Consider the following 26,838-nt stretch of genomic DNA (forward strand, 5'->3'; position numbering starts at 1 on the left):
TCTGTCTTTATGTTCATGCACATATAATTCTCTACATGCTTGCTTATCTTTGCATCCGTGTGTGTTTGTGTATGTATATGGATGTAATTGCATGTGTATATCTGTGTGTGCATATATTGTGTTTATGAATGTGCGAAGCTTCATGTGTGCAAATGTGTGGATTTATGTGTATATGTATGTACTTGCATGTTAACATATATGTGTGCTTATCTGCATGTTTTAATGTGTAAGTGTGTATATGCATATGTGCGTTCTGTGTTTGTGTTTACATACAGTATATATGAATATCTATAGACATGAGCGTTTGAGTGCATGTCTATGTGTATATCTGAGTGAGTGCACGTTTATGTATTTCAGTGTTTGTATTTGTGAGTTTGCGTGTGAGCGTAGGTGTATGTCCGTGATTGTAGCTAAGGGCCCTCAGAGGAGATTACGTACAGCTAGAAAAAAAACAGTATCTCCCCTCTCCAACTACACCCTTATAACCTTCCTGCTGAAGCCCCAGAACTTCAGGGTATATCCCAGAGTGGAACAGTATCAGGTAAACTCAATTAGAAATGCATCAGAATTTAAAGGAGAGTCAAGCCATCAAATAAAGCACTTGTCACACAGTTGGCAAATTATGTGCTTATTTGCTTTTGTCTATAGCTCGAGGTAAGCTCCCTCTGATCCAGAGAACTGTGGGTTCAAGCCCCACTGCAGAATGCAGACAAACAATCCTACCTGGTCTCCCCAATAGTTTTGTAGCATTGTTTCACAGAGCCACCGATCTCCTTTACTAACCCTATTCTTTTGTCCATATAACCTCAAACTAACCAATTGATAATGCTGATTAATAATCTTACTGTGTTATGACTCATTGACTGAACTTCAAGATAAACTGCCCTTGGCTTCTAAATGCTTTAGGACATCCTGAGGAAATGCTTTCTGTCCTCCTATCCCACTTACCCAGCCTGATCGTGAGTGTGGAACTTGGGTTTAACTGCACAGAGAAACAAATGAAGTAGCAGTGTATTTATTTTGGATTTCTTCATAAGAAAGAAATAATATTTATTTAATTGAGCTGCAATTAATTGACAAATATGAGAGCTGTGTATAAAGTAAAACTCTTACTGTGATGTGGATTTAAAACAGAATTTATCCAAAATGTAGTAACTTTAGTGCAAGCCCAACTCCCAGAGCAAAAAGGAATCTTAGAAATATCCTTCAAAAGTTTGAGGGGTGACCTAATAAAGAAAACTAAAATTATGAAAGGTTTTAACCAAGTGGGCATAGAGAGATTGTTTGCACTTATAAGGAAGAGTAGTATCAGTGCACTTCAACATAAAATAATCAACAAATAAGAAACACAGTAGAAATACCATTGTCTAGAGGAAGCAGTGCTGCGTGTAGTGCTGCGGTCTTGCAGCTCCAGGGAGCTCAGTTCAATCCTGGTGCTATCTGTGTAGAATTTTCCCTGTGACTGGGTGGGTTCCATTGATTGCTCCATCCTCCTCCCACATCCCAATAATGTGCAGATAGGACAGTTAAGTGGCTGTAGTAAATTACCTCAAATGTTAGCAGATGATAGGAGATCAAGGGTGTGTGTGACAATGTAGGCGATGGGGAATGCAATGATAGCTGGCATGGACGATAAATTGAATAGCTCCCTTTGATATGCTAAAGAAATATGAGAATTTCCAATTATTGTAAGCATGCATTTTCAATTGGTGGCAATACCCATATAGCCCACTGGGTGGCAATGCTGGTCATGAAGCTGTCTGGATCTTTACTGTCACCTCCTGGTAGAGAAATGCCCACTCACTAACGAGGAGGAAACTACAGACGTGTTTCTGAGGCTTTACGTCATGCACCAATTTTCCTGTCAATTAGAGTGTACAGGAGAATGGGCAGGGTAATAGTATTGTAACCCACTTGATTTAATAGTGAATGCAAACAGGGATAATACATTGCACCTAGGGGCAATTTACAGTGGTCAATTAACCCACCAATCTGCATGTTTTTGGTATGTGGGAGAGAACCGGTGCCCTGGGAGAGATCCACCCAGTTACAGGGAATGTGTGCAAACTTGACACGGACAGTACCCAAGGTCAGGATTGAACCTGGATCTCTGGGACTGTGAGGAAGTGGCTCTGCCATCTGTGCCACACCGTCCTTGTCATTTGGAATAATGGTGTCCAGAGGCACATTTAAAGTATGTCTGAGGACCAGAAGAATTCCCTCCCTGAATCTGGGGCAATGTCCAGTGTAGGGAACATTCCTAGGAACATAGATATTCCCACTCACAAACCCACAGAGCCATGTTCAAATTCCCATTCGGATCTGGAAGCTGATGGAGAGAGGATTGGACAGAAAATTACATGGAAATATGGATATAATTAATGGAAAGTATTTGCAGAGCTGTGGGGGGAGTAACATGGAAGGGAATAACCAATTGGTAAATTGGTTTATTGTTGTCAGACGTACTAAGGTGCAATGAAAGCTTTGTTTTTGCACGCCATCTATATGGATCTCTTCATCACATCACTACTTTGAGGTAGTACAAGTGGAAAAAATGCAGATAATGTGTTGCAGTTATAGAGAAAGTGCAGTGCAGACAGGCAATACTTTGAAAGACAATAACCAGGTAGATTGGTAAGAGAGTTCCATTCAATAGTCATATCAACAGGATGGATGTTGTTCTTCAGTCAATGGTACTTGCTTTCATACTTTTGTATCCAATGGGAAGTGGTAGAAGAGAACATTTCTGAGGTGGGAGGATGCTTTGATTACATTGGCTGCTTTACTGAGGCAGCAAGAAGTGTAGTCAATAGATGCTTTGAAATGAAACCTCAAGGAGGGATTATCAGCAGAACAGCACACTGCCTAAACCAGCCATGCTGGATTTGCCCAGCGCTCAGCTGGCCTTGCGCATTGGCTCTTGATGGTGGACCAGAGGCTGGGAGAAGTGTTGAGAGAGAAAGGCACTCATTGCCACTACACCTCGCATTCTCTCAGGATATCCCAGGAAGTGTCACAGCCAACAGGGGTGCATTTCAAGTATAGTCACAGTCGTAATGCAGGAAATACGGCAGCCAATGTGTACACAGCAAGATCCCAAAATAGCAATGTGGTTAAGGGCCACATCAATTCTGTTGATTAAAAAACTGGAGGGAAAATACTTGCAGATTCTGTAACTCTAAAATAAGAAAAAAGAATTGCAAACATTCAGCAGATCAGGCACAGTGAGCCAGAGTTAATCCTTAAGATCAAAGACCCTCTTGCCAGAATTCATGATGATAGGATTTAGAACTAAAAATCAACTCTGATTCATTTCCCAGGGAGGCTTCTTTTCCCGATTTGCAAAGTATTTCCAATTTTGTTTATGTTTATTGAGCGACACCCGGGTCACTTTAAGTTACAATACGGAATCTTTCACATCATATATCGGGAACAGACAGGAACTGACCTAGAAAGAAATGTCACACTCCATCATTATTACACCTAATTGTTATCCCAGATTTAGGCAAGGAATTCTGCCAATCCTCCTCAGTGCTTTAAATTACTTTTAGATCCCATGATTACAAATGACCAGGTTGACTCAGTGGTCCCTCTGGTACAGCAGCTTTCTGACTGACTGAAACCCAGGCTCGGGTTCAGTCCTGACCTAAGGTGCTATCTGTGTGGAGTTTGCACGTACTCCTCATGACCGGATAGGTTTCCCTCCAGTGCTCCAGTTTACACCCATATCCCAAAAATGGGCATGTTGGGAGGTTGTTTGGTTGCTGTATATTTCCCCAGGTGTCCAAGTTTAAGTTCACGCTTGGTGTGGGGTATAAATGCCATGGCAGTGAGCTTTTTGCAGCACAGTACATCCTAAGCATAAACTTAATCAGCTTAAATTAACATAAATTATACAAAACTTACGCAGCAGTATAAATATGATGAGATGTATGAATATGGAAGGAAATATAGTGTGTAGGTGAGAGATAGAGTCTGGAGGGAGTTGATGGGAGTAAGCGAATTAGGCTAGGGTAATATTAGTGTAAAAATAGATGCTTGATGGTTGGCATGGACTCAATAGGCCGAAAGGCCTTTCCACACTGTTTCTCTATGACAATGACACCGAACACTGATTACATTTCAGAACAAATTCATCAGTTGTAAGTTGGATGACCATGTTTCATTGAGGGAGAACAATAGGTCAGGGTATTGAGACTACTTCCACTCTTCTTAAAAGGAGCAGCAGAGATCTTCTATACTCTTGGGGCAGGGAGGGCATTGGTGATGTCTCATTTAAAAGACCATTTCTGACAGTGCTTCACTCCCTTCAGGTGTCACATGAACATAGCAGTCTTCTGACTCAGAGGCAGAAGTTCTAGCTAGTTGGGATTGGGTGTTATGTGATAGAACTCTAGGGCAGACTCAAAGACCGGGTGGCCTCCTGCTCCTTGGAACCAATTCTCCAGTGATTGATGATGAAACCTCGGCAGGTATGGTGATCAGATACTGACCAAAAGCAATGAGATGCCGAACATTATGGAATAGCGTACCAAGTATCCACTTGTTCCACATTCAGGAGAAGGTGTCCGTGGGGAATCTGGGGAGAAGAAGGATAATTTTGTAGGGTTGGCACAGAGCTGGTGGATCTCATTTAGCCAATCTAGCAGAAATCCCTGTCCCCAATCATTGTCTCTCTCCCCATGGCCTCTTTCCACACGATATGATCTTTAAAATTGAAAGGAAGAACCAAAAGGCAGAATCTTTCTCCCAATTAATGATGGCAAACTATCCTAATAATCTGGAGACACAAGAGGGAGCAAATGCTGGAATTTGGAGCAACCTTGCATCAGGAACAGGGCAAGTCAAGCAGCATCTTTGGGGAATGTACGCAGGGTTTCAATTCACTACAGCCACACTACTCGACCTCCTGAGTTCCTCCACCAGATTCTTTATTCTGACTATGTAACTGCTTTAAAAAGCCTCTGCATATCAGTCACTGTGTAATTAGAACTAATTATCATGTCCATGGCCACTGGAAAGAGTTGTCAGCTGACCGAATGTTCCTGGAGATTTATCAGATGACCTGGTTCCTCTAGCATTACAAGTCCATGTGCGCTAACTTCCTGGAGCCAGTCAGAAAGAAGATGTGCTTTTCATTACCCTACAAGCCAAGTTCTTCACTTTCACCCTTCTTTTTGCCATTACTAACAAATACAACTTTGGAAAGAAAATACAGAAAAAAATCTTTTTGCACCTTCTGAACATTTCTGTACTCCTGAAGATTTCTTTCGCTCTCAGCTAGGTAGCTGGCAGTGATTTGCAAGAAGATTAATCTTATATTTATGCAGCTTCTTGCACAATCTCGGGCTGCCCCACTTCGCGTGTTGTAGTGCTGGGAAATGTAGCAGTCACAGCAAGGTCCCAGGATCAATGATGGCATGATAACTAAGCGATCTGTTTTGGTGATGCTGTTTGAAGAATCAATATCACCTAGAGCACCTGCAGGGTCTCAGCCTGCACTTCTCTAGTCAAAAAGGTATTTAATTCCACTTGAGAGAGAAGATAGAGGCACAGTTAAACAAACTTTACAGAGATGTGAGCCAGACACAGGCAATTAGGACTAGCTTAGACAGGCAACATAGACAGCATGGATAAGTTGGGCCGAATGGCCTGCTTCTCTGCCACGTACATAACCCTATGATTCTTTGAGTCTATGCTGTCTCTCAAATCAATCCTATCCCCTTAGATTCTCTGCAACTTCTTCTCCCCACATTCCCATTAACTCTACATACTAGGAGCAAATTACAGCAGCCAATTAACCAAATGACCCGCAGCTCTTCGGGATGTGGGAACGAACCAGAGCACTGGGGGGAAAACCCATGCATTCAAAGGAAGAACATGCAGACTCCACATACAGAGCACCTGAGGTTAGCATTGAACCCAGGACACTGCAGCTGGGAGGCAGCACCTATTGTGCCACCTAATAAGTAGGCATTGAATTTAAACAGGGAAAATACCAGAGAGTCCCTAAAACTGCAACCTTTGACCAGCACCCTGCACAAAGTCAGTCAGAATAATCCCACACACCACTTGGTGTTCAGAACTAAGGAACACTGAAGCTTAAAAGGCTCTTAAGTAAACATGTTGGCACAAAAAGCAATTCCAGCTACTAAATTTGTCAAAGAATTTAAATTCTCTTGTGGTTGCCTTTCTGACCCCAATTGCAATACATAATGTAATCAGATACTTCAATGCCCAGAATTGCAGAATCCAATCAACACTATGTGGCCTTCACTGATGATATTGAGGACATGGCTGCCATGTTTGGCCGGTTGTTATGTTAATGCCTATGTTTTTGTGAACATTTAATTTTTTTCATTTCTTTTCTTTTTTTCTTTGCTTATTTTCTTTAAGGTTTGTTTTATCAAATTTCCAAAGAACCAAAAGGTCGCACAGATTTTGGATATTCCTGTAAGTTATATTCCCTTGTGTTTCCTTTTTTACTTTTGTTTACCTCATCTTTTGAGATTACATGCTGGATTTGTTGCTATAGTGTTGTTTACATTTGAGGTGGTGGATGGAGTGATGGGGCTCAGGACCTGGGATAAAACTGCAGCCCATTGCCCTTCGTGGCTCCCTGATTTGCATATTAGATGTCGACCTATTGGTTGAGAGATAGATTCATTGGACATCTGGAAATCCTTTCCAAATAGAATTAACCACGTCATTTGTGATAAGGAAAGCATTCTGACCTCCAAAGTTGTTCTGAAGCATTCCCATCCAGTTGACACCAGGCTAGCCTATCAAACCCTGTACTGGGTGATCAGTGTCCTATCTCCATACTCATCAGTCAGGGCACTGAGAATAGAATTTGGGATACAATATTGAAGTTAGACAAGATATTGGTGAGGCCACTCTTGGACTATTCTGTTCATTTTTGGTTACTCTGCCTCGGGAAAGTTACCAATAAGCTGGCGAGGTTTCCAAGAATGTTGCCAGGACTCAGAGGAAAAGATTCAGCAAGCTGCAACTTTATTCCTTGGAATTTTGGAGAATTGGAATATTACGCAGGAATCTTTTGCGCTAGTTTGAAACACCCTCCCTGCTAGTCACATGTTTGTGTGTTTGAGGGACAAAGGAGATTCCTAGTGTATTGGCTATGAGTAGGTGTGAAAGAACTGGGGTGGCTACTTACATTGGGGCGGGGGGGGGGGCGGTGTGTGTGTGTGTGTGTGTGTGTGTGTGTGTGTGTGTGTGTGTGTGTGTGTGTGTGTGTGTGTGTGTGTGTGTGTGTGTGTGTGTGTGTGTGTGTGTGTGTGTGTGTGTGTGTGTGTGTGTCACAAGATTCCCACTGCCGTGCTCTCCGGCTCTGTCCTCCTCTGTTACAGAGATCACACAAACTGTGTTTGTATTTCCTAGAATTTACAGGGTTATGAGTTGAACTGTTCAAAGAGTTTAGGAGGTTAGGGAGAACCAACAGGGAGGAGGAAGAGAGTAATCCCCATTGGTGGGGTGTCTGGGACTAGGTGGAAGTGTCTACAGAATGAAGCCAGACATTTCAATGTGAAGTTTGAAACAGTTCTACATGCAGGAGGAGTTGGAAACCTGGATCCTTCACTCCCTCCCTCTCACTTTGTCTCCCTCTGGGACATCCCTCCATCCCTCTCAGCCATTTCCAAAGCAGTTGTGATAAGATTCCCTTCCCTAAACTGGATGGAAGTAATTGGACACTACATTAATCATGAATGTAAGTTTCTTTAAAGGGTCAAGAATGAAACAGGCCATTCAGTCCACTGAATTCATGCTAACCATCAGGCATTCATTTACAGTAACTCTACCCAAACCCATTTTATTCTTTCCACATTCCCATCAACTTGCCCCAGACTCCATCACTCACCTATATACTAGGAGCAATCTATTACAGCTACACAGACAGCACCAGAGGTTAGAATCGAACCCACATTGCTGGAGTTATGCCATATTCTATTATGACTGGGTTTATCAGATACTAAATGCTATTATAGGTCTGTTTTTTTTTTAGCTTGTCCTGCCTTTCCTATATCTTGGTCAGTGTCTTGATGTCCCTGTAAGTATTAACACTGTCCATCAACCAATCAGAGTTGAGATGAAGAGAACACCAGACAGATTAGAATGGAGGACAAAAGACTGCAGATGCTGGAATCTGAAACAATACACAATCTGCTGGAGAAACTCAGCAGGTAAAGCAGCATCCATGGGGGCAGAAGGACCTCCAAGACTGATGCAGGGTTCTGAGCCAATTGTCAACAATTCCTTGCCCTTCACCGATGCTGCTCAATCTGCTGAATTACTGCAGCAGTTTATGCATTGGGCACATTCAGAAATTGTCTGTTTAATTTGTCAGTGCCAGTGGCGTCAACAATTATCCTGGCTTACTTTAAGAATTGCTGCTTCTGCAAGCTAATGTGATTTTGAAGGTAAACACAAGCAGTGTTCCCAAGGTTCACAGAATTGATCTTGATTTCCCTCACTGAACAACTCCATTTTATTAATGGAAAGAAGCTGTAGGAAAGGGTTTAGAATGTTTGTAAATTTGGCGAATAATCCTCGGAGATTAGTGGGTGATCTAACCAGGATGTAAAGAGGATTCAGAGAGTGGGAGCAGAGAATTTATTTCCTCCACTGAGTTAGAATTTGAAGAAACAATCCCAAAATTAATATTGGGCTCTTCAGGAATGCAGTGCCTCTGCACATAAATGATGGTACAGATAGGCTGCTACGTAAATGAAAATTGGTGCAGTTGTACAGATAGGAGATTCTTGTTCCCCTGTGGATGAGGCTGGGGAATGCAGGAAGGATAATGCAAATTGTACATAGTACCGTGTCCTAGGAGCCATTGAGGTGGTGCAGCGGGAGGGCTGGGGAGGAAAGAGAAGTGTAGATACTGAGGATTGCATAGTTAGGAGAACAGGCACCACACTTTACCATAAAGACAGTCTCAGGAGCTGTGTTGTCTGCCTGGTGCCAGGTCTTCATCATCTGAGATGATGAAGAATTTGGATTGGGAGAAAGAGAAAACCCTGTAGTCATTGTCGACAAAGATGTTATAGGGATAGATAAAATGAGGGAGAAACTTCTACTGAGGGCTAATGAGGAGTTCAGGGCAAAATTGAAAAGCAGAACCACAAGAGTGATAACCTTCAGTGGCACCAGTGCTGGGGAGGAGAGAACTGTTACTCAGGGATGGGCTATATCTGAATCGTCTGGCACCAATGTCCTGGTGAATTGCATAAACACGGCTTGAGAAAGGCTTTTAAATTAAATAATAAGGGTAGTTTCCAAGAACAGGATGGTTATTAAATGGAAAGGAAATGAGAGAGTGGTGTCACAGTATGGGTAAGGGAAGATTTGATGAGAAAAGTGTGACAGGCTGGAGCAGAAAATGGAAATACAAGTAAACAGCACAGAACAAATCTAGAGTTAGTAAAAATGCTAAAGAATCAAAGCTCAGGCTTTATTTGAATGCATGTTATATTTGCAAAAAAGTAGATGAGGAAGAATGAAGGCAAAATATATTCGCCACTTTATTATGTATGTATGTATAGCTGTATACATGCTCATTAATGCAAATATGCAACTCAGTGACATAAAAGCATGCAGACCTGGTCAAGAGGTTCAGCTGTTGTCCAGATCAAACATCAGAATGGGGAAGAAATGTGAGGACATGCACTTTAGTAACAGGAATCAAAAGGTACATGGATAATTTACTTATTTTCAATTTCTTGCTAAATGGAGAGAGATTGAAAATAAATACAAAGACATCAGTTGTTCTAGTTCATGAATTACAAAAAGCCAGCAGATAGGTCCAAAATGTGGTTAAGAAGGCCAATGGCATGTTGACCTTTACTGCAAAGGTGTTGGAGTTAAGGAATAGTAAATTCTGTACTAGTTTACATATGTCAGGCCACGGCTGGAATACTGTGCACAGTTTTGATCTCCTTACCAGAGACAAAAAAGATAGAATAACACTGGAGGCAGTCCAGAGGAGATTCATCAGTATAATCCCTGGGATGAGAAGGTTCTCCTACCATGAGAAGCTTTGGGTCTAAATTCCTTGGAGTTTGGAGTGAGGTGTGAACTTATAAAATCTTTCAGATACTATCAATATGTTTCCAGTAGTGGGGGGAATTACAGAAAAAAGAACATAACTCCAAAATCAGGAGCCAGCTATTTAAATTTTCTCCTGGAGAGAGGTGGATTTCCGGAGTTCCCTGCCCCTGAAGCTGGATCATTTGCAAATTTGAGATGGAGACAAATAAATATGTGAAAAATTGAGTGTTACGGGCTTCAGGCAGAGAAGAGGAGTTGAAGCCTGCATAGATCAGCCATGATCATATTGAAGGGTAGAGCAAGCTTGAGAGACCGAGCGACCTACTCCTGCTCCTGCATCCTGTGCTCTTCTGAAGTCCTTAGTCTGCAGATAGTTTAGTTTTGAATGTCAACAGGTTGTACTCCCACAGAATACTGTGCCTTCACTAGAGCTGCAAAAAGCTGCAGATGCTGAAAACCTGAGATACAGCTTCAAGGATGATGTAATGCTAACACGCAGCTCTATTCCTTGAACTCTAAGTTAGTTTGGATTTTGCCTTCATCTGTCAACATAAAGGGCTCCCATTCTGAAAAAGAATAGGAATATCTACTTTCATTTGTAACTGTGAGCCATTCTACAGCTCTTTATATGTATTGAGAGACTTCTGAAGAGTTCCCTCTTTTAGGGCGGGACAGTGCCACAGTCAGTAGTGCAGCTAGTGACCCTGGTTCAATCCTGACATTTGATGCTGTCTGTGTGGAGTTTGCATGCTACTTATGGTTCTCCCAGTTGCTTTGGTTCCCTCCCACATCCCAGTAAGGTGCGGGTTGGCAGGCTTATTGACTACTCTAAGCTATCCATGGAATGTTGGTAAGCGTAAGAGTGGAGACAGTTAATGGAAAATGTGTTGCAAATTTTAAAAATGGGATTAATATAGTAATTGGGTGACACAGATCATTTCAAAAATGGTTGACCATAATCATTGCAAGGTCAATTTGCTCACTGCATCTTCTCAGACAAAGCAAGCAATGTTGATGGTGACCTGCTTTTGCAATAGTGATTGAGGATAAGTATCGATCTGGTCTCCAGGGATTAATGCTTCTGCACTTCTTTGGGATATTGTGGGGTCTTCTGCATCCAGGACAGCTGAGACCTTAATTTAATATCCCATCCAGTCCCATTCTTCATTGGGAGCATCAGCCTATATTGCAGGCTCAAGTCACTGTACAGAAATTTGAAATATCAATTTCCTGAATCCGACATGAAAATTACCAGTAGAAACAAGACTGGCATTTGTCCATCATCACCTAGGCTAAGCAGAGAGATAATTACAGCATTAGCTCTGGAATAGTGAGGGGTTCTTGCACCACAAGAGTTGGAGAGCGAGGAGCAGTCCTGCTAAGCATGTTCCATGTGCCTGCTGGCTGGTGGTGGTTTCCAACTCCCTCTGTTCTCGTTCCCCCTGCAGCTGCTCCAGGCTCTGATGACATCGCGCTCTATGTGGCAGTGGCTGTGGCTGTGATCGTGTGCCTGGCCATTCTGTTGGTGGTGGTGATGTTTGTATACCGCAAGAACCACCACGACTTCAGATCCGACATCAGAGACACTGCAGCCCTGAACGGCGCTTTCCAGCCAGTGAATGTCAAGACGTCCAGGCCAGGTTGGATGAGATTCTTCTTAATGTTTAAACTTTGACCAGATATTATGCTCTGAGGCTTGTTATATATTTGAACCTCTTGAGAGAAGGGTAGGACTGGGGGTCTGTATCTTTTATCATTATCTAAGTCTACACTACAAACCTTCCACCAGATCTCAGACACTAACTAAAATCCAATGTCAAAAAAATTAAGAATTTACACAACAGAAACTCCATCTCCCCCTCTTCCTTCCCTGTCCCTTGCCCCCTTATTCTCTCTTTTCCTTTTTCCTTTTCTCTGTTCCTTTCACCCTGTCAGACACTCTCTCTCTCCCTTAGTTTACATAAGACGATAAGAAATAGGAGCAGGAGTAGGCCATCCGGCCCATTGAGCCTGTCCCGTCATTCAATAAGATCGTGGCTGATCTGTCCGTAAACTCAGCTCCATCTACCTGCCTTTTCCCCATAACCCTTAATTCCCCTACTATATAAAAATCTATCTAACTGTATCTTAAATATATTTAGTGAAGAAGCCTCAACTGCTTCCCTGGGCAGAGAACTCCACAGGTTCACCACTCTCTGGGAAAAACAGTTTTCCTCATCTCCATCCTAAATCTTCTCTCCTGAATCTTGAGGCAATGTCCCCTTGTTGTAGTCTCACCTACCAATGGAAATAACTTTCCTACTTCAATCTTATCTATCCTTTCAAAATTTTGTATGTTTCTATAAGATCCTCTCTCATTCTTCTGAACTCCAGAGAGTATAGAACCAGGCGATTCAATCTTTCCTCATAGGTTAACCCCTTTAATCTGGTGAACCTCCTCTGCACTGCCTCCAAAGCCAGTATATCCTTCCTCAAGTATGGAAACCAGAACTGCACACAGTACTCCAGGTGCGGCCTCATCAGTACCCTGTATAGTTGCAGCATGAGCTCCCTGCTCTTGATTTCAATCCCTAAAGCAATGAAGGCCAGCATTCCATTTGTCTTCATGTTGTACATGCATGCCAACTTCTTGCGATTTGTGAACAAGCACTCCCAAGTCCCTCTGCACAACAGCATGCTGCAATCTTTCACTATTTAAATAATAATCTTTTCATCTATTATTCCTTTCAAAATGGATGATCTCACATTTACCAACGTTGTATTCCATCTGCCAGACTTTGACCCACTCACTTAACCTACCTATATCCCTCTGCAGACTCTCCACATCCTCTGTACAATTTGCTTTTCCACTCAGTTTTGTGTCATCAGCAAATTTTGCCACGCTACACTCAGTCCTCTCTTCCAAATCATCAATGTAAATGGTAAACAGCTGCAGGCCCAACACCGACCCCTGCGGCTCCCCACTCACCACAGATTGCCAACCGGAGAAACTCCCATTTATACCAACTTTCTGCCTTCTATTAGTTAACCAATCCACTATCCATGCCAATACACTTCCTCTGACTCCATGCATCCGTATCTTATTTATAAGTCTCTTGTGCGGCACCTTATCGAACGCCTTCTGGAAATCCAAGTATACGACATCCACCTGTTCCCCTCTATCCACTGCACTCATTATGTCCTCAAAGAACTCCAGAAAGTTGGCAAACAGGACCTGCCCTTTCTGAATCCATGCTTCATCTGTCTAATGGAACCACTCCTTTCTAAATGTTTTGCTATTTCTTCCTTAATGACAGCTTCAAGCATTTTCCCAACTACAGATGTTAAGCTAACTGACCTATAGTTGCCCATCTTTTGCCTATATCCTTTTTAAAAATGTGGCATGACATTTGCTGTTTTCCAATCTGCCGGGACCTGCCCAAAGTCTAGAGAGTTTTGATAAATGATTACCAACGCATCTACTATAACCTCCGCCAATTCCTTCAGCATCCTGGGATGCATCCCATCAGGACCAGGGAACTTATCTACCTTCAGGCCCTCTAGTTTGCTCATCACTATCTCTTTAGTGACAGTGATTTTACTGAGGTCCTCACCTCTCATTTCGTTCATAACATCCTTCTTTGGCATATTAGACGTGTCCTCCACCATGAAGACCGACACAAAAAAGTCATTCAATGCCTCAGCCATTTCCTTATCTCCCAATATCAATTTCCCCTTCTCGTCTTCCAAGGGACCTACATTGACTTTAGCCACCCTCTTCTGCGTTACATATTTATAAAAACTTTTGCTATGTGTGTTTATATTTTGTGCTAATTTACTTTCATACTCTATCTCCCCTTTCCTTATTTCTTGTTCAGTTGTTCTCTGTTGCTTTTTAAAGCTTTCCCAATCCTCCAGTCTCACTACTCTTTGAAAGTTGTATACATGAGCTTTTAATTTGATACTATCTTTTATTTCCTTAGTTATCCAAGGTCCCACACTTACTGTCCTTACTTTTGACTGGAATATACTTTTGTTGAGCACTGTGAAAAATATCTTTGGAAGTATTCCACTGTTCCTCAACTGTCCTACTAAATAGCCTGTGCTCCCAATCCATAATAGCCAACTCCTCCCTCATCCTGTTGTAGTCTCCCTTGTTCAAGCATAGTACACTAGTTTTAGATCTATTTCATCCTCCATCTGAATGCGAAATTCAATCATACTATGATCACTCTTTCCAAGTGGATCCCTGACTATAAGATTGTTAATTTTACCTGCCTCATTTCACAGGACTAGATCTAAGATAGCATTTTCCCTTGTAGGTTCACTAACATGCTGCTCAGGAAAGCCATCACGGATGCATTCTATGAAGTCCTCCTCAAGACTTCCTTGACCAACCTGATTCACCCAATCTATGTGGAAGTTAAAATCCCCCATGACAACTGTCGTTCCGTTCTTACAAGCCCCAATTATTTCTTGGTTAATCGCCTCTGCCACTGCAATAATTTTATTAAGTGGCCTATAGACAACTTCCACCAGTGATTTTTTTCCCTTTACTATTCTTAAGCTCTACTCAAATGGACTCAACATTCTACTCTGTAGATCTTACATCGTCTCTCACAATCGCCCTGATCTCATCCCTAATCAAGAGCGCCACCCCACCTCCTCTGCCCTCCTGCCTATCTTTCCGTATTACCTGATACCCTTGGATATTTAATTCCCAGTCATCTCCACCTTGCAACCAGGTTTCTGTAATGGCCATTAAATCATATGTCTTGGTACTGATCTGTGCCACAAGTTCACTAACCTTGTTTCTAATACTACGGGCATTTAGATAAAGTGCCTTTATACTCATTGTCCTTTTAGAATCTGGTGACTTATGCAATTTTTGCTTTTTACTTTTATGTGCTCTGCTCTTACTTTTTTCTTCACTAACTCTAGCTTTGGTCTCTGCATCACTTCCCTCTTCTTTTCTGTGTGGGTTCCCATTCCCCTGCCATATTAGTTTGAAGCCTCCCCAACAGCACTAGCAAACAACCTCCCTAGAAGACTGTTCTTATGTACTTATGTTCTTATCTCTCTCTCTCTCTTCCCTTCTATCATTCTCTGTCGTTCCCTCCCTGCACCACTACCTCTCGGTTTCAACCTGCTTGTCCTGATACAGGTTTTCAAACTGAAAAATGGACAATTCTTCCTCCCCCTTCTACCCCACCCCTAGATGGTGCTTGGCCCCCTAGAATTTCTCCAGCTGATTGTTTGCTGGTCCACTGTATAGTGAGCATCTGTTAATTGGGAATAAGGTGAAGACAGTCCTAACACCATTAGTAAACATGAAGAACTTTAGGTTAACTCATGCTTATGATCTTAGCAATGAATGGGGAGAACTTTAGGATCGTCCATTTCCTTTCTCTTCAGAGTCATGGGGGATTAAAATAAAAGGTCAAAGAGTCTCCTGATAGATGCTGTGTTATGAATGTGAATTGATCCGGTGAACAACTGTGACCTGTGAAAGTGTGGTATAATGGTCCAGTTGTATATCAGATCTTTCTCTAGAGGAATGAGATGAGGAACTAGTACTTGACTTTTTTCTGTTGGGGCCTGATAGAACCCAACATACCATGATCCTCTGCTTTCTCCCTGTGCAGATAACTCCCACCTCCTCGCCGTGCAGCCAGACCTCACTGCTGCTGCAGCCATGTATAGAGGCCCCATGTACGCCCTACATGATATCTCGGACAAGATTCCGATGACCAACTCTCCGCTGCTTGACCCACTGCCCAACCTCAAGATTAAGGTATTCAACTCATCTTGTGGAGTCACACCGCAAGGCGAGTCCATGGACCTGGCTTCGAAGCTCTCACCACAACTAACAGAGTCACTACTTGACAATGAGACTCAGAACACCAAGAACCAAGGTCTGCTCCCACAGCTGGATCCATCGTGTAATGCCCTGGGGAGCTTCAACATCCTGGGAGGTCACCTCAGCATCCCCAACTCAGGTTGGTAATTTACTTCAGAGTCAATGCAAAGCAGCGCAGAAATGGATCTTCTGGCCTTATTGGTCCATGCCACTCAAGCTGCCCATCTAATATAATCTCATATATCTGCATTGGCCCCACATCCATCTAAAGCATCACTGTCCAGGTCTTTTAAATGATGTTCCATCTGCCACTGCATAATTTGCAGTTCAGCAACTATTTAATGTTATTTTCAAACAAAAGGAAAGGGATGCTAAAGTCAAACTTTTTATAATTCATTAGGAAAATGATGACATTTCCTGGGACATCTCATCCAGGTTTTGATAAACTTCGCCTTTTTCAGGAAGAAGGTGTAAGCACTGGTAGGGGTGCAGAAGAGATCCATTAGGATATTGCCTGGATTAGAAAGGACAGTTTGGACAAATTTGGGTTTTCTTTCTGAGGATCATCGGAGGCTGAAAGGAAACATGAGAAATATATAAAATAATTATAGATAGTCAGAGACTTTTTATTTGCTGGTTGAGTGTGTGACTGGCTGTGAATAGGATGCCTACCAGCTAGGCTGCTGTGTCCTGTATGGTGTTGAGTTTCTTGAGGGTGTTTCTCTCATCCAGGCAAGTGTAGGGTATTTAATCACACTATTGACCTAAGTCTTCTAGATGGTGGAAAAACTTTGAGGAGCTAGCGGGTGAGCTACTCGCTGTAGTATTTCTAGCCTTCATATATCAATGTTCTGAGTACAGAAGATGGGATGTTTTATGTTGCAGTTGTATAAGACATTGATGAGACCTAATTTGGAGTAAGGTGTGTAGTTTTGATCACCTACCTAAAGGAATGATGTAAACAAGGTTGAAAGAGTGCAGAGAAAATTTACAAGTTGGTTGCCGGGTCTGGAGGACCCGAGTTATAAGTAAGGATTGAATAGATTAGTTCTGTATTCTTTAGAACATGGAAGATTGAGAGGAGATTTGATTGAGGTATACAAAATCATGAGTATAGATAGGGTAAATGCAAGGAGGCTATTTCCACTAAGGTTGGATGGTCCTACAGCCAGAGGTCATGGCTTAAGGGTGAAAGCAGTGAAGTTTAAGGGGAACATGAGGAGAAACTTCTTCACTCAGAGGATTGTGAGAGTGTGGAGTGAACTGCCAGCACAAGTGGTCCATGCAAGCTTGATTTCAATGTTAAAGAGAAGTTTGGATAAGTACATGGATATTATGGGAGGGCTATCCCATATCTGAATAGGTTGTTGAGAGTAGACAGTTTAAATGGTTGGACTAGATAGGCCAAAGGGCCTGTTTCTTCTCTATGACTCTAACTTTGGTGCTCTTTGTGTGGAGTTTGTATGCTTTCATATGAATTTCCCCTTTGTTCTATGGTTGCCTTCCACATCCCAAGAACATGCAAGGTGATAGATAATTGGCTGCTGTAAATTGGGTAATTGTAGTGAAGGTGAAATGGCCTTCTAAAAAGCATACTGGGGCTTGAAGGTCCCATTCTTTTGAGTGTCAACACTGGCTGTTCTAAACTCACATCTGCATCTAAACTGGCGTTGACTGAGCCACAAACAGCAGTGAAACTGACTATTAGAAGAATGTTTCATCTAGTCCTCAAAGAGAAATTTTGTATCTGGTAACTTCCAACCAAAACTGTAAACCTCGGCATATTCTGTAGCATTGGCATTTAGAAATGCTAAAAAAAAAATTGTCAACTGTGAAAAATTGTGTTTTGTAAGATAAGATTTTGCCCTCATCTCCTGTTCCATTAACTCTAGGTGTGAGTTTGTTGGTGCCAGCGGGAGCTATTCCCCCAGGAAGAGCCTATGACGTGTATGTGACTGTCCATCGCAGAGACAACATAAGGTAATGAGACATCTTCATTAACTTGTATTTCTTGAAAGTTTATGTGTGCCTTTGCCCAACTTCTTTAGGCCTTCACATCACTGTTATATTTACAGTTACCACTATGAAGCTCCAGAAACCTGGGTTCAATCCTAATCTTCAGTGCTATCAGTGTGAATTTTGTATGTTCTATCTGTGACACATGGGTTTCCATGTACAAACGTTTGTACTTGTGTACAGGAAGTGATGTTAAACAATCTTGAACCTTGACTTGCACATGAAGAATGTGCAGTTAAGTCTGTAAGAAGTGAGGAGTACCACGGTAAGGAGCAGAAAGGTCTTCAGGAATCGGTCAGATGAATGTTTTGTTTGTGTGCTGTGACCATATCTGGACTTCTGTGAGGAGTACAGTACAGAGACCTGAGTGAACCCATGGACACAAGGTTGATAACTTTCCTTGAGAATTCCCTCACAGAATCATCATAAGTTGGCCACAATGAAGCATTTACAACAAAGTCATATTAACAAATAGGCAACCTCACTGAGGACATCTTCAATGCCAAACATAGCATTACCAAAGGCATGCAACAGCTTACTGGTGGTTCAGAAGTAAAGGAATTCAATTCAAAACAATACTAATAACACTTCTTTGGATGTGAATTGTGATGAACTATCACCGCAAGCAATGAAGAGGTAAGCGAAGGCAAAAGTGAATTCGCAAGATTTGCCCTGCTGGTGTGCTGAAAAATTGACACACTTGGAGTTGGAGCCATGCTGGTTGGAGTGGACAATTTTGAGGGGAGAAAACATGACAGGAGAGTTCTAATACCCGTTCAGCTGACCTGGCTGTGAGGATGGATCATTCTAAGTGCCAAGCCAATTTAGAGAGGTCGAGAACGGTTTCTTCAGTAGTGAAATCCAGGTCCAAAGCAAATGGCTGGGCAACGTGTTCTAGGCCCGGAGCAACTCACCGCAGCAATGCCCAGGTCCTAATGTGAGGTACAATCCGCTGTTTGGAACAGCTAAACGCCAACCCATATATCTGGAAGTGCAGGCTGTCGAGAGTCGGGTGAGGTTTGATCGCCCTGGGCTCCAGGCCAATTTGGAGAGGTCGAGAACGGCCTCTTCGGCAGTGAAATCTATCCGCTGACGCAGGGCCTGGATCCTAATGCAAAATGCAATCTTAAATGCCAGCCCAAATAGACTGGAGGTTCCTCGCTTCACGATGCTAACGCTGTGAGACTGCACCCATGCTTCATTTCTGCTCATTTTGCAGTGATTCGCCCTGCTAATGTGATGAACAGGATACCAAGGCTTTGCACCTACTGCAGGCTGCCCCAGGGGTTTGGGTCTAAGGACTCAATTTGGTTCAGTATGCTGTTGTTGCTTGCTTCTGTTGTTTACATGATTTGTTCTTTTACTCTCTTTCCCTGTGCACATTGGAGGTTGGTCTTCTTTAAAAATTGGGTTCTTTCAGGTTCCTTGCTTTGCAACTGCCTGTAAGCAAACAAATCTCAAGTTTGTATAATTTCTACATTCTTTGATAATAAATGGACTTTGAATATGAATATTTTGAAAGTTAAGCAGCAGGCTTCTTTAAGTTTCTTTTGAGGAGTTGGATAGTGATGTTGATCCACAACTTTATGTTGATCAACATCATATCCAACTCCCTAAACAATCCCTCTTTCCACTGCAGTCACAATGTGTACCATCTCCAAGACACACTGCAGGTACTCAACCACACCATTCCAACATCATCTCCCAAAGACGTACCTTCACTACCAAGGAAATAAGAGTGTTAGGTAAATGGGAAAACACTATCTGCAGGTTCTTGTATAAGTCTTACACCATCCTAATTTGGGAAACCATTGCTTAGTCCCAAATCCTGGAACTCCCTCTCCTTCGGCACAGGGGGGTACACTTTTACCAGAAGGACTGAAGCAGCTTAAAAGCATAGTTCACCACTGCCTTCTCAAAGGTGCGAAGGGTTGGACGATACATAATGATTTTATGAACTATAGCCAGATCTTGTAAATGTTTATTTTGAAGGACTGAATTTGCCCTTCTTTTTGGAAGCTCTGATCTCCTGGCAGGCGTTCCGAATAGCCAGCGGCAGAGTCTTTCAGGAACAAATTTTCATAACCATAGCATTAGAATCAGTCTAAAGGAGAAAGTTAATTAGCTAGAATTGGGAGTTAAGAGACACCTATTTCACAGGAATGTATCAAATTTGAGCCCTGCATACCACCCCTGAGCCCTTCATCATTCCCATTTTGTCTTGGTTAGCTGACGCTTGTTTTTAGGTAGAACGACTGTGTTCCATTAGCACATGAGTGAGTGCAATTGGGATTCTCCAGATTCTTAGCTTCCTGCCTCACTCCGATCCAATCGTGTGGTCAAAGCATCACTTCCAACTCTCAGCCAATCAACCACCCACACTCATGTAAGTGTTTTTTCACATTGCTATGCTGTGCTAATTGTTGACATTTCATGTCCTGGATCAAAGTCTTAACTTGAAATATCACCAACTCCTTTCCCCCAATAGCTGCTGTTTGACTAGCTGAGTTCATCCAGCAGCTTGTCTGTTGCTCCAGGTTCCGGCATCTGCAGTCTCTCGTGTCTCTGTATTTGTGCTTTCTTCAGTCTTCTGAAAAACGATGCCGCACACATCAGCAGTTTGCCACTGGTGGAAAAACATGATGTATGCAGGGAGTTTTACCTGTCCTTGGATACTAACCCACCCTCTGTGAAGCAGTACACCTGTCAGCGCACCAGACATGGGCAATATGTAGATGTGGAAAGAGGGAGAAAGCTAGATCCTGGAAGATTTTAAAGAGAGTAAATACTTGTCATTGGTACATCAAATTTTCAAAACATATAGTGAAATGCGTTGTTTGTATCAAATCAAATCAGCAAGGATTGTGCTGGACAGCTTGCAAGTGTTGGCACGCTACTGGCTCCAACATCACATGCCCATAGCTCTCCCTCCCACATTCTAAAGATGTATAGTTAGAGTTGAAGTTGGAACACCTGGAGGAAACCAACACTGATATGGGGAGAATGTACAAACTCCTTACAGGCAGCAGGGGGAATTGAACCCTGAAATGTGCTTATTGCTATGCTAATGTACAAAAATGATAAGGATATTAAATTAAAATAAAACTGATCAAATGTCAGAACTGTGGTTGGCAAGCATGTCCACACCAAGCCAGTAGAGGGAGCTGTTATGAGCCAATTGCATTGCTGTGTCTAGACCAGGGTAGGTAATAATGCCATGCGGAATTCAACGAACCAGGTGGGTTGTTGAATCATCACTGTTACTGAACCCATCAGATTACTCCACATTTTGCTAAATGCCTGGACTTGTATTCACGACCAGCTGAGGTGGGACTTGAACTCACATCTCTGGATCAGTGGTCACTGAGTCCAGTAACATGGCCACCAGGCTTCTGGGGCTATAACACCATAAAATAGAGCATTCTGCAGACTGCGTCAGTCCGATAGATTGCTCATATCTGTGGAAGGCTGAGTCCCGTCCTGAGCCACCTGGTTAAATTGCAAAGAGCTTCTTTCACAGCATAATGCTGGAGGAACTCAGCAGATCAGGCAGCAGGTTTGATTGTTTACATATTTTGAAGTACACATGACAAATAAAGCTAACTATGAAGGGAAAAGAAACAGGTCTCAGTCCAGTATATTACCTGTTTATTTCCCTCCATAGATGCTGGCTGACTTGCTGAATTTTAAAATTCAAAGTTTGAAGTAAGTTTACTATCAAAGTATGTATACAGTTCCATGCCTGTCCTAGTCAGATCCATTGGACTGGGTGAAGGAGATCTACAGTGAGATCCCTCTGCTAGGAAGGCAGTACTGCAACACTCCATGGAGAGTGAAGGTCATGACAAGGCACAGAAGACATCATGGTCGTCCACTGTAACCAAGGAAGACCCCAGATTGTGGCGTTTGTTCGTACCAGTGGACCCAGACTTCTGAGTTTGAGAGAGTGGAACAGCCCCAGTGCATGGGCTTTTCTGCTTTAAAAACTTTCCCACACGGGGTTCCTGTCATCATCAGACACAATGGACAACCACCACGTACACTGCCATATGCAACCTTGAGATTCATTTTCTTGCAGGCATTTACAGTGAAAAAATACAATAGAATTTTATGAGAAAGTATTTTATGAAAAAATATATACAAAGTCTGACAAACAGCCAATATGCAAAGGAAGACAAACTATGAAAATAGAAAAATAATACTGAGAACATGTGTTGTAAAGAGTCCTTGAAAGTGAGTCTGTAGGTTATAGAATCAGTTCAGAGTAGTGTTGAATGATGTTATCCACATCGGTCAGGAGCCTAATGGTTGTCACATAACATCTGTCCCTGAACCTGTTTGTGTGGGACCTAAGGCTTCTGTTCCGCCTACCTGACAGTAGTACTGAGAAGAAAGCATGGCCTAGATGGTGGGGGTCTTTGATCATGGATACTGCTCGAGTTCTTCCAGCATTTTGTGTATATTTCCAGTATCTGCAGAATCTCTCTCTTGTGCTTTTTCACTGGGTTGCAGAGGGTGAGGCCTGGGATTGTGCAGAGCAGAGACTGATAGCTTTTGACTCTTGTGGTCTGCCTAGGCCGACACTGGAGGGCAGCCAGACCCTGCTGAGCCCAGTGGTGAGCTGTGGACCTGCCGGTGCTTTACTAACCAGACCTGTTGTCCTGACCATCCATCACTGCGCTGAGCCCAACATGGAGGACTGGATCTTTCAACTCAAGAGCATGTCGGCAGAAGGAACCTGGGAGGTGAGAGACCACTAATGGTCAGCATGGGAAAGCAAGCTGTCTTTGAGACTCTGGGGCACAGTTCAGTGCTCAGGGGTTGTCTTCTCATTTCTTCCTGTTGCCCACCCCAGGCAAAATCAGCTGAACCACTGTGACCGTTGGAATGGTTAGGAACCATTTTTACTTTAAGATGTCTTTCATTAAAACCCCAAAGTGCTTTGCGACCAATGAAGTATTGTCATAATTCGGGACAACGTTAGACTATTTGTGCACAGCAAGCTCCCACAGTGAGCAACAGAGTCAGGCACTGGCCCTTCAGCCTACCACGCCAATTGTGACACCTGTCTATACTTAATCCATCTGCCCACATTAGGTCCATATCCCACTACTCCATTCCTATTCAAGCATCTGCTCAAAATCTTTTCAATTATTGTCATGGTACCCACTTCTACCACTTGCTCTGGCACCTCATCTCATATATCTTCCTTCCTCTGTGTGAAAAGCTTACTACCTTTCTGATCATAATCACTAGAGTCTGCAAGGGTTGGTGTTGGGTCTGATTTATGAATTGTTACATTCTGAAAGCATGGAAGTAGATTCAATAATATTTTCAAGGGAAGAATTGGAGAAATCAATTAAGGAGAGAATTTCACATGGCAATTGAGAGAATGAGCAAGACTGATATGAATTAATTAGATTAATCTTACAAAGACCATACACAGGGAAACCGTTCCCATCTACACTACAGAATGCATTGACTCAATAAAACTTTTTTTTAAGTATAGAGCTATTGAGTTCTACGGCATGCAAACAGATCCTTAGGGCTAACTGGACCATGCCAACCAAAGTTCCCATCTAAGCTAATCCCATTTGCCCATTTTAGGCCCAAATCCCTCTCAACTATTTTAAAACCAAGTAAATGGAGAAACTGACGATAGTATTGACAACTGACTCTCCTGTTTATCTATTACAGTTGAAAATTTACTCCTTCCCTTTTAATTGATGTGCAGTCACTGTTGTAATGTCAGAGGTGAGTGGACTTGAGGTCCTTCTGAAAGCAAAGTGCCCGGGACTTTCTACTCACTCAACCAGTGAGACTCCAGCTGGAGTGGGCTGGTAGTCCCAGACAGTGGGCACAGAGATGGGCATAAATTGGAGGTACAGAGCAGGCATACAAGATAGGAAAAGTGGCCTCCAGCAGGATGGATGTCAGCCTTGATAGTGCTGAGTGTGAGAATCATTGTAAAGGAAATCAGTGCCTCCATACAGCCAGAAATAACAGCATCTAAAATAAACTCAAAAAGAAAAAATAATATTCACAAAACAATAAAAAGCATTTAGCAAGAAAGTTAACTGTGCTTTCTGGGGACTTGTAAGGATAACTAGCTGCTAATATTTTTGGAGTGTTATTCTTGGATGTTGCTAATTCTCAGGAGAAAGTTTGAAGAAGTTCAGTTAGTTTTGGCTCTCTCCTGCTTCCATGTCATTTCAGTCCTGATTCTTACACTCGTTTCATTAGGATCAACTTAGCACCACCAAGAGCTACTCTCAAATCTCCAAAGATTCGCTGATGTATTTGAAGTTTTGATGGAGTTGATGGCTTGGGCTAGCCCCTATTAATTCTTCCTACATTATATCAGAATTGAAAGGGATGCTGCAAATAGACGAGAGGATTTCTCTACTGATTGATGTGATTCTGCACTCCACTAGTTCCAGCCTTTTAAATAGTCCCAGTTTTCTCCATTAACCACCACTGATAGCCTGCTTTCAGTTGCAGAGATCTTAAACCTATCTCTGCCTCTTTCTCCTCTTTTGGACTGTGATCCTTTGGATACCCCATCTTATCAGTCCATAAGTAACCCACTTTCTGGTTCTGTTTGATAATGCTTTGGTGATATTTCCATTGTCATTTGAAAAGGTTTGTCCAAATGCATCATTTTTTATTGCATGTGTAGTGTGAATGTTTAAATTACTGGGGAAAATGTGACTGGTTCACCTCTGAAAGATTGTGACAAATAGCCCCCTCCTCCTGTGCCCTAAATTTCCATGATTCAATGACTCTATAAGTTCAAGAAAATTATTTGAAAAAATTATCTTTTTTTGGTCATGAACAATTCCTTGAGTATGTTGGCTGCAAAGCACCTTGAGGAATCCTGCATGTATAAGTAGTTATGTAAATACAATTTTTTTTCTCTTCCAAACCTACAATGTACAAGCAACTTTTCCCCTTTGCATCCACCCCACTCCATCTTCCTTCTTGATTGTCTGCATTTTTTAATATATTGGTTCAAGGGATTTGCAGGGTGAGCCAGGAGTCAACTGCCCATCGTAGTTGCCATTGAGAAGGTGCTGGTGAGCTGCCTTTTCAAAATGGTGACTTCCTTGTGGATTTCTTGTGGTTTATTGAAATTACATGGCTTGCTAGACCACTTCAGTGAAAAGTCAAACACTGCTGTGGGTCTGAAGTCGTGTGTAGGTCAGGCCAGGTAAGGATGGACAGATTTCCTCTCAGGTAGTGAACCATACAGGCCGTTACAACAAATAATTTTTTTTTTATATAGTCATTAGTAGACATTTTTAATTCCAGAGGTCATTTTCAAAATTATCACCATCTGCTTTGGTGAGATGAGATTTAAACACAGGTCCCTCAGAATTTGCCCTGAATTTCTAGATTAATAACTCATTGCACAATCATTTCCCCTATGTATAACAGGATTGAAACATGTAACCATTTAGGCAGGGTTTATTCCAAGTAGGATGATCTCATTAAAACCTGCAAAGATGCTGAGGAGGTGCGGCAAGGACATATCTGCAAGATGAGAGGATGGTCATTGAGCTGCATGGGAACAGAGGGCAGTCAGCTGGACTTCACTACCAGGTTGTGGAGATGAGGCCATGGCAGATAATAAAAGAGAAAGGAGATGCAATTTTGAAAGATGAGGGAATTGAGTGATGTGTGAAACTGGCACAGCTGAATTGTGTGGATAGTCAGAAGCTTTTTCCCAGGGCTGAAATAGCTAACATGAGAGGGCACAGTTTTAAGGGCTTGGAAGTAGGTACAGAGGAAATGTCAGGGGTAAGTTTTTACGCAGAGAGTGGTGAATGCATGGAATGGGCTGTCAGCAATGATGGTGGAGGCAGATACGATAGGATCTTTTAAGAGACTCCTGGATAGGTACATGGAGCTTTGAAAAGTAGAGGGCTATTTGTAACCCTAGGTAATTTCTAAAGGAAGTACATGTTCAGCACGGTATTGTGGGCCGAAGGGCCTGTATTGTGCTGTAAGCTTTCTATGTTTCTACGTTTCAGATCTGCCATGACTGTAGTGAACACAGCAACAGGCTTAAGGAGCCAAGTGGCCAACTTCTATTCCTGTTCTAATGTACTTTTGAAAACAATTCCGTTTCAACTGCATATCCAATTCTCCTTCGGAAGCCCTCATTGACTGTTTCTGCTATCCCTATTTTTGAATGTAAGGGTGGTTTGCAGCCCTGAATGTGGTTAGAACTGGAGAGAGTAGTTCGATTCTGTAAGTGTTTTGTCTTCCTCTGTAGGATGTGGTGGTACTTGGAGCAGAGACCCTCAGCACCCCGTGTTACGTCCAGCTGGATTCCCACGCTTGCCACGTAGTGACTGAGCATCTTGGTACCTACTGCTTGGTGGGACAATCAGTCAACAAGTCTGCAACCAGGCGCCTGAAGCTGGCCATATTTGCACCTGCAGTCTGTGCCTCACTGGAGTACACCATGCGGGTCTACTGCCTGCACGATACACAGGATGAGCTGAAGGTAACTCACAGGAAAAGAAACCTAAACCTTTGGTAGGATGCCATTGTGCTCCTTACACATGAGTGCTCTATTCCGAATGAATAGATTACCCTTATGACTAGATTAGGCCTGAGGACTTATTGAAGTGGCAGGCCCTGGGTCCGAGAATGAGGAACGGCCCGAGGTTTGCACAATTTAATCGTCGGGCCAGATTGAAAAGGTCAGGGTGTCAGGGTCGGAGGTGAGGGACTCGCTGCTCCACAGGGTGTACTCATCTCTGTGCAGAACTAAGACCGCAGTGATGACTGGCTTTGTGGCTGTGGACTCCCTTTCATGAACTTCCGTTCTGAATGTTACTTGCTTACTTTTATTGTTTGCACAATTTTTTCTGCATGCTGGGTGTTTGATGGCCGTTTTGAAA

The 26,838-nt window shown here is 42.5% G+C and overlaps 1 protein-coding gene across 5 annotated transcripts in view; it reads left to right on the forward strand.

Annotated features, from left to right (window-relative positions):
- LOC140726275 (netrin receptor UNC5C-like) overlaps positions 1 to 26,838 on the forward strand; it is a 359,820-nt gene that overhangs the window by 315,310 nt on the left and 17,672 nt on the right. For 3 of the 5 annotated variants that reach the window (XM_073042431.1, XM_073042433.1, XM_073042435.1), the window contains 6 exons: positions 6,397 to 6,453; positions 11,520 to 11,711; positions 15,696 to 16,049; positions 17,803 to 17,890; positions 22,503 to 22,671; positions 26,205 to 26,438. In XM_073042431.1, coding sequence (XP_072898532.1) covers positions 6,397 to 6,453; positions 11,520 to 11,711; positions 15,696 to 16,049; positions 17,803 to 17,890; positions 22,503 to 22,671; positions 26,205 to 26,438 — 1,094 coding nt within the window. The remainder of the gene's footprint in view (positions 1 to 6,396; positions 6,454 to 11,519; positions 11,712 to 15,695; positions 16,050 to 17,802; positions 17,891 to 22,502; positions 22,672 to 26,204; positions 26,439 to 26,838) is intronic. The other 2 variants (XM_073042432.1, XM_073042434.1) reach the window with 1 other exon arrangement.

Source organism: Hemitrygon akajei, chromosome 4 (assembly GCF_048418815.1).
Source record: "Hemitrygon akajei chromosome 4, sHemAka1.3, whole genome shotgun sequence".
NCBI lineage: Eukaryota > Metazoa > Chordata > Chondrichthyes > Myliobatiformes > Dasyatidae > Hemitrygon > Hemitrygon akajei.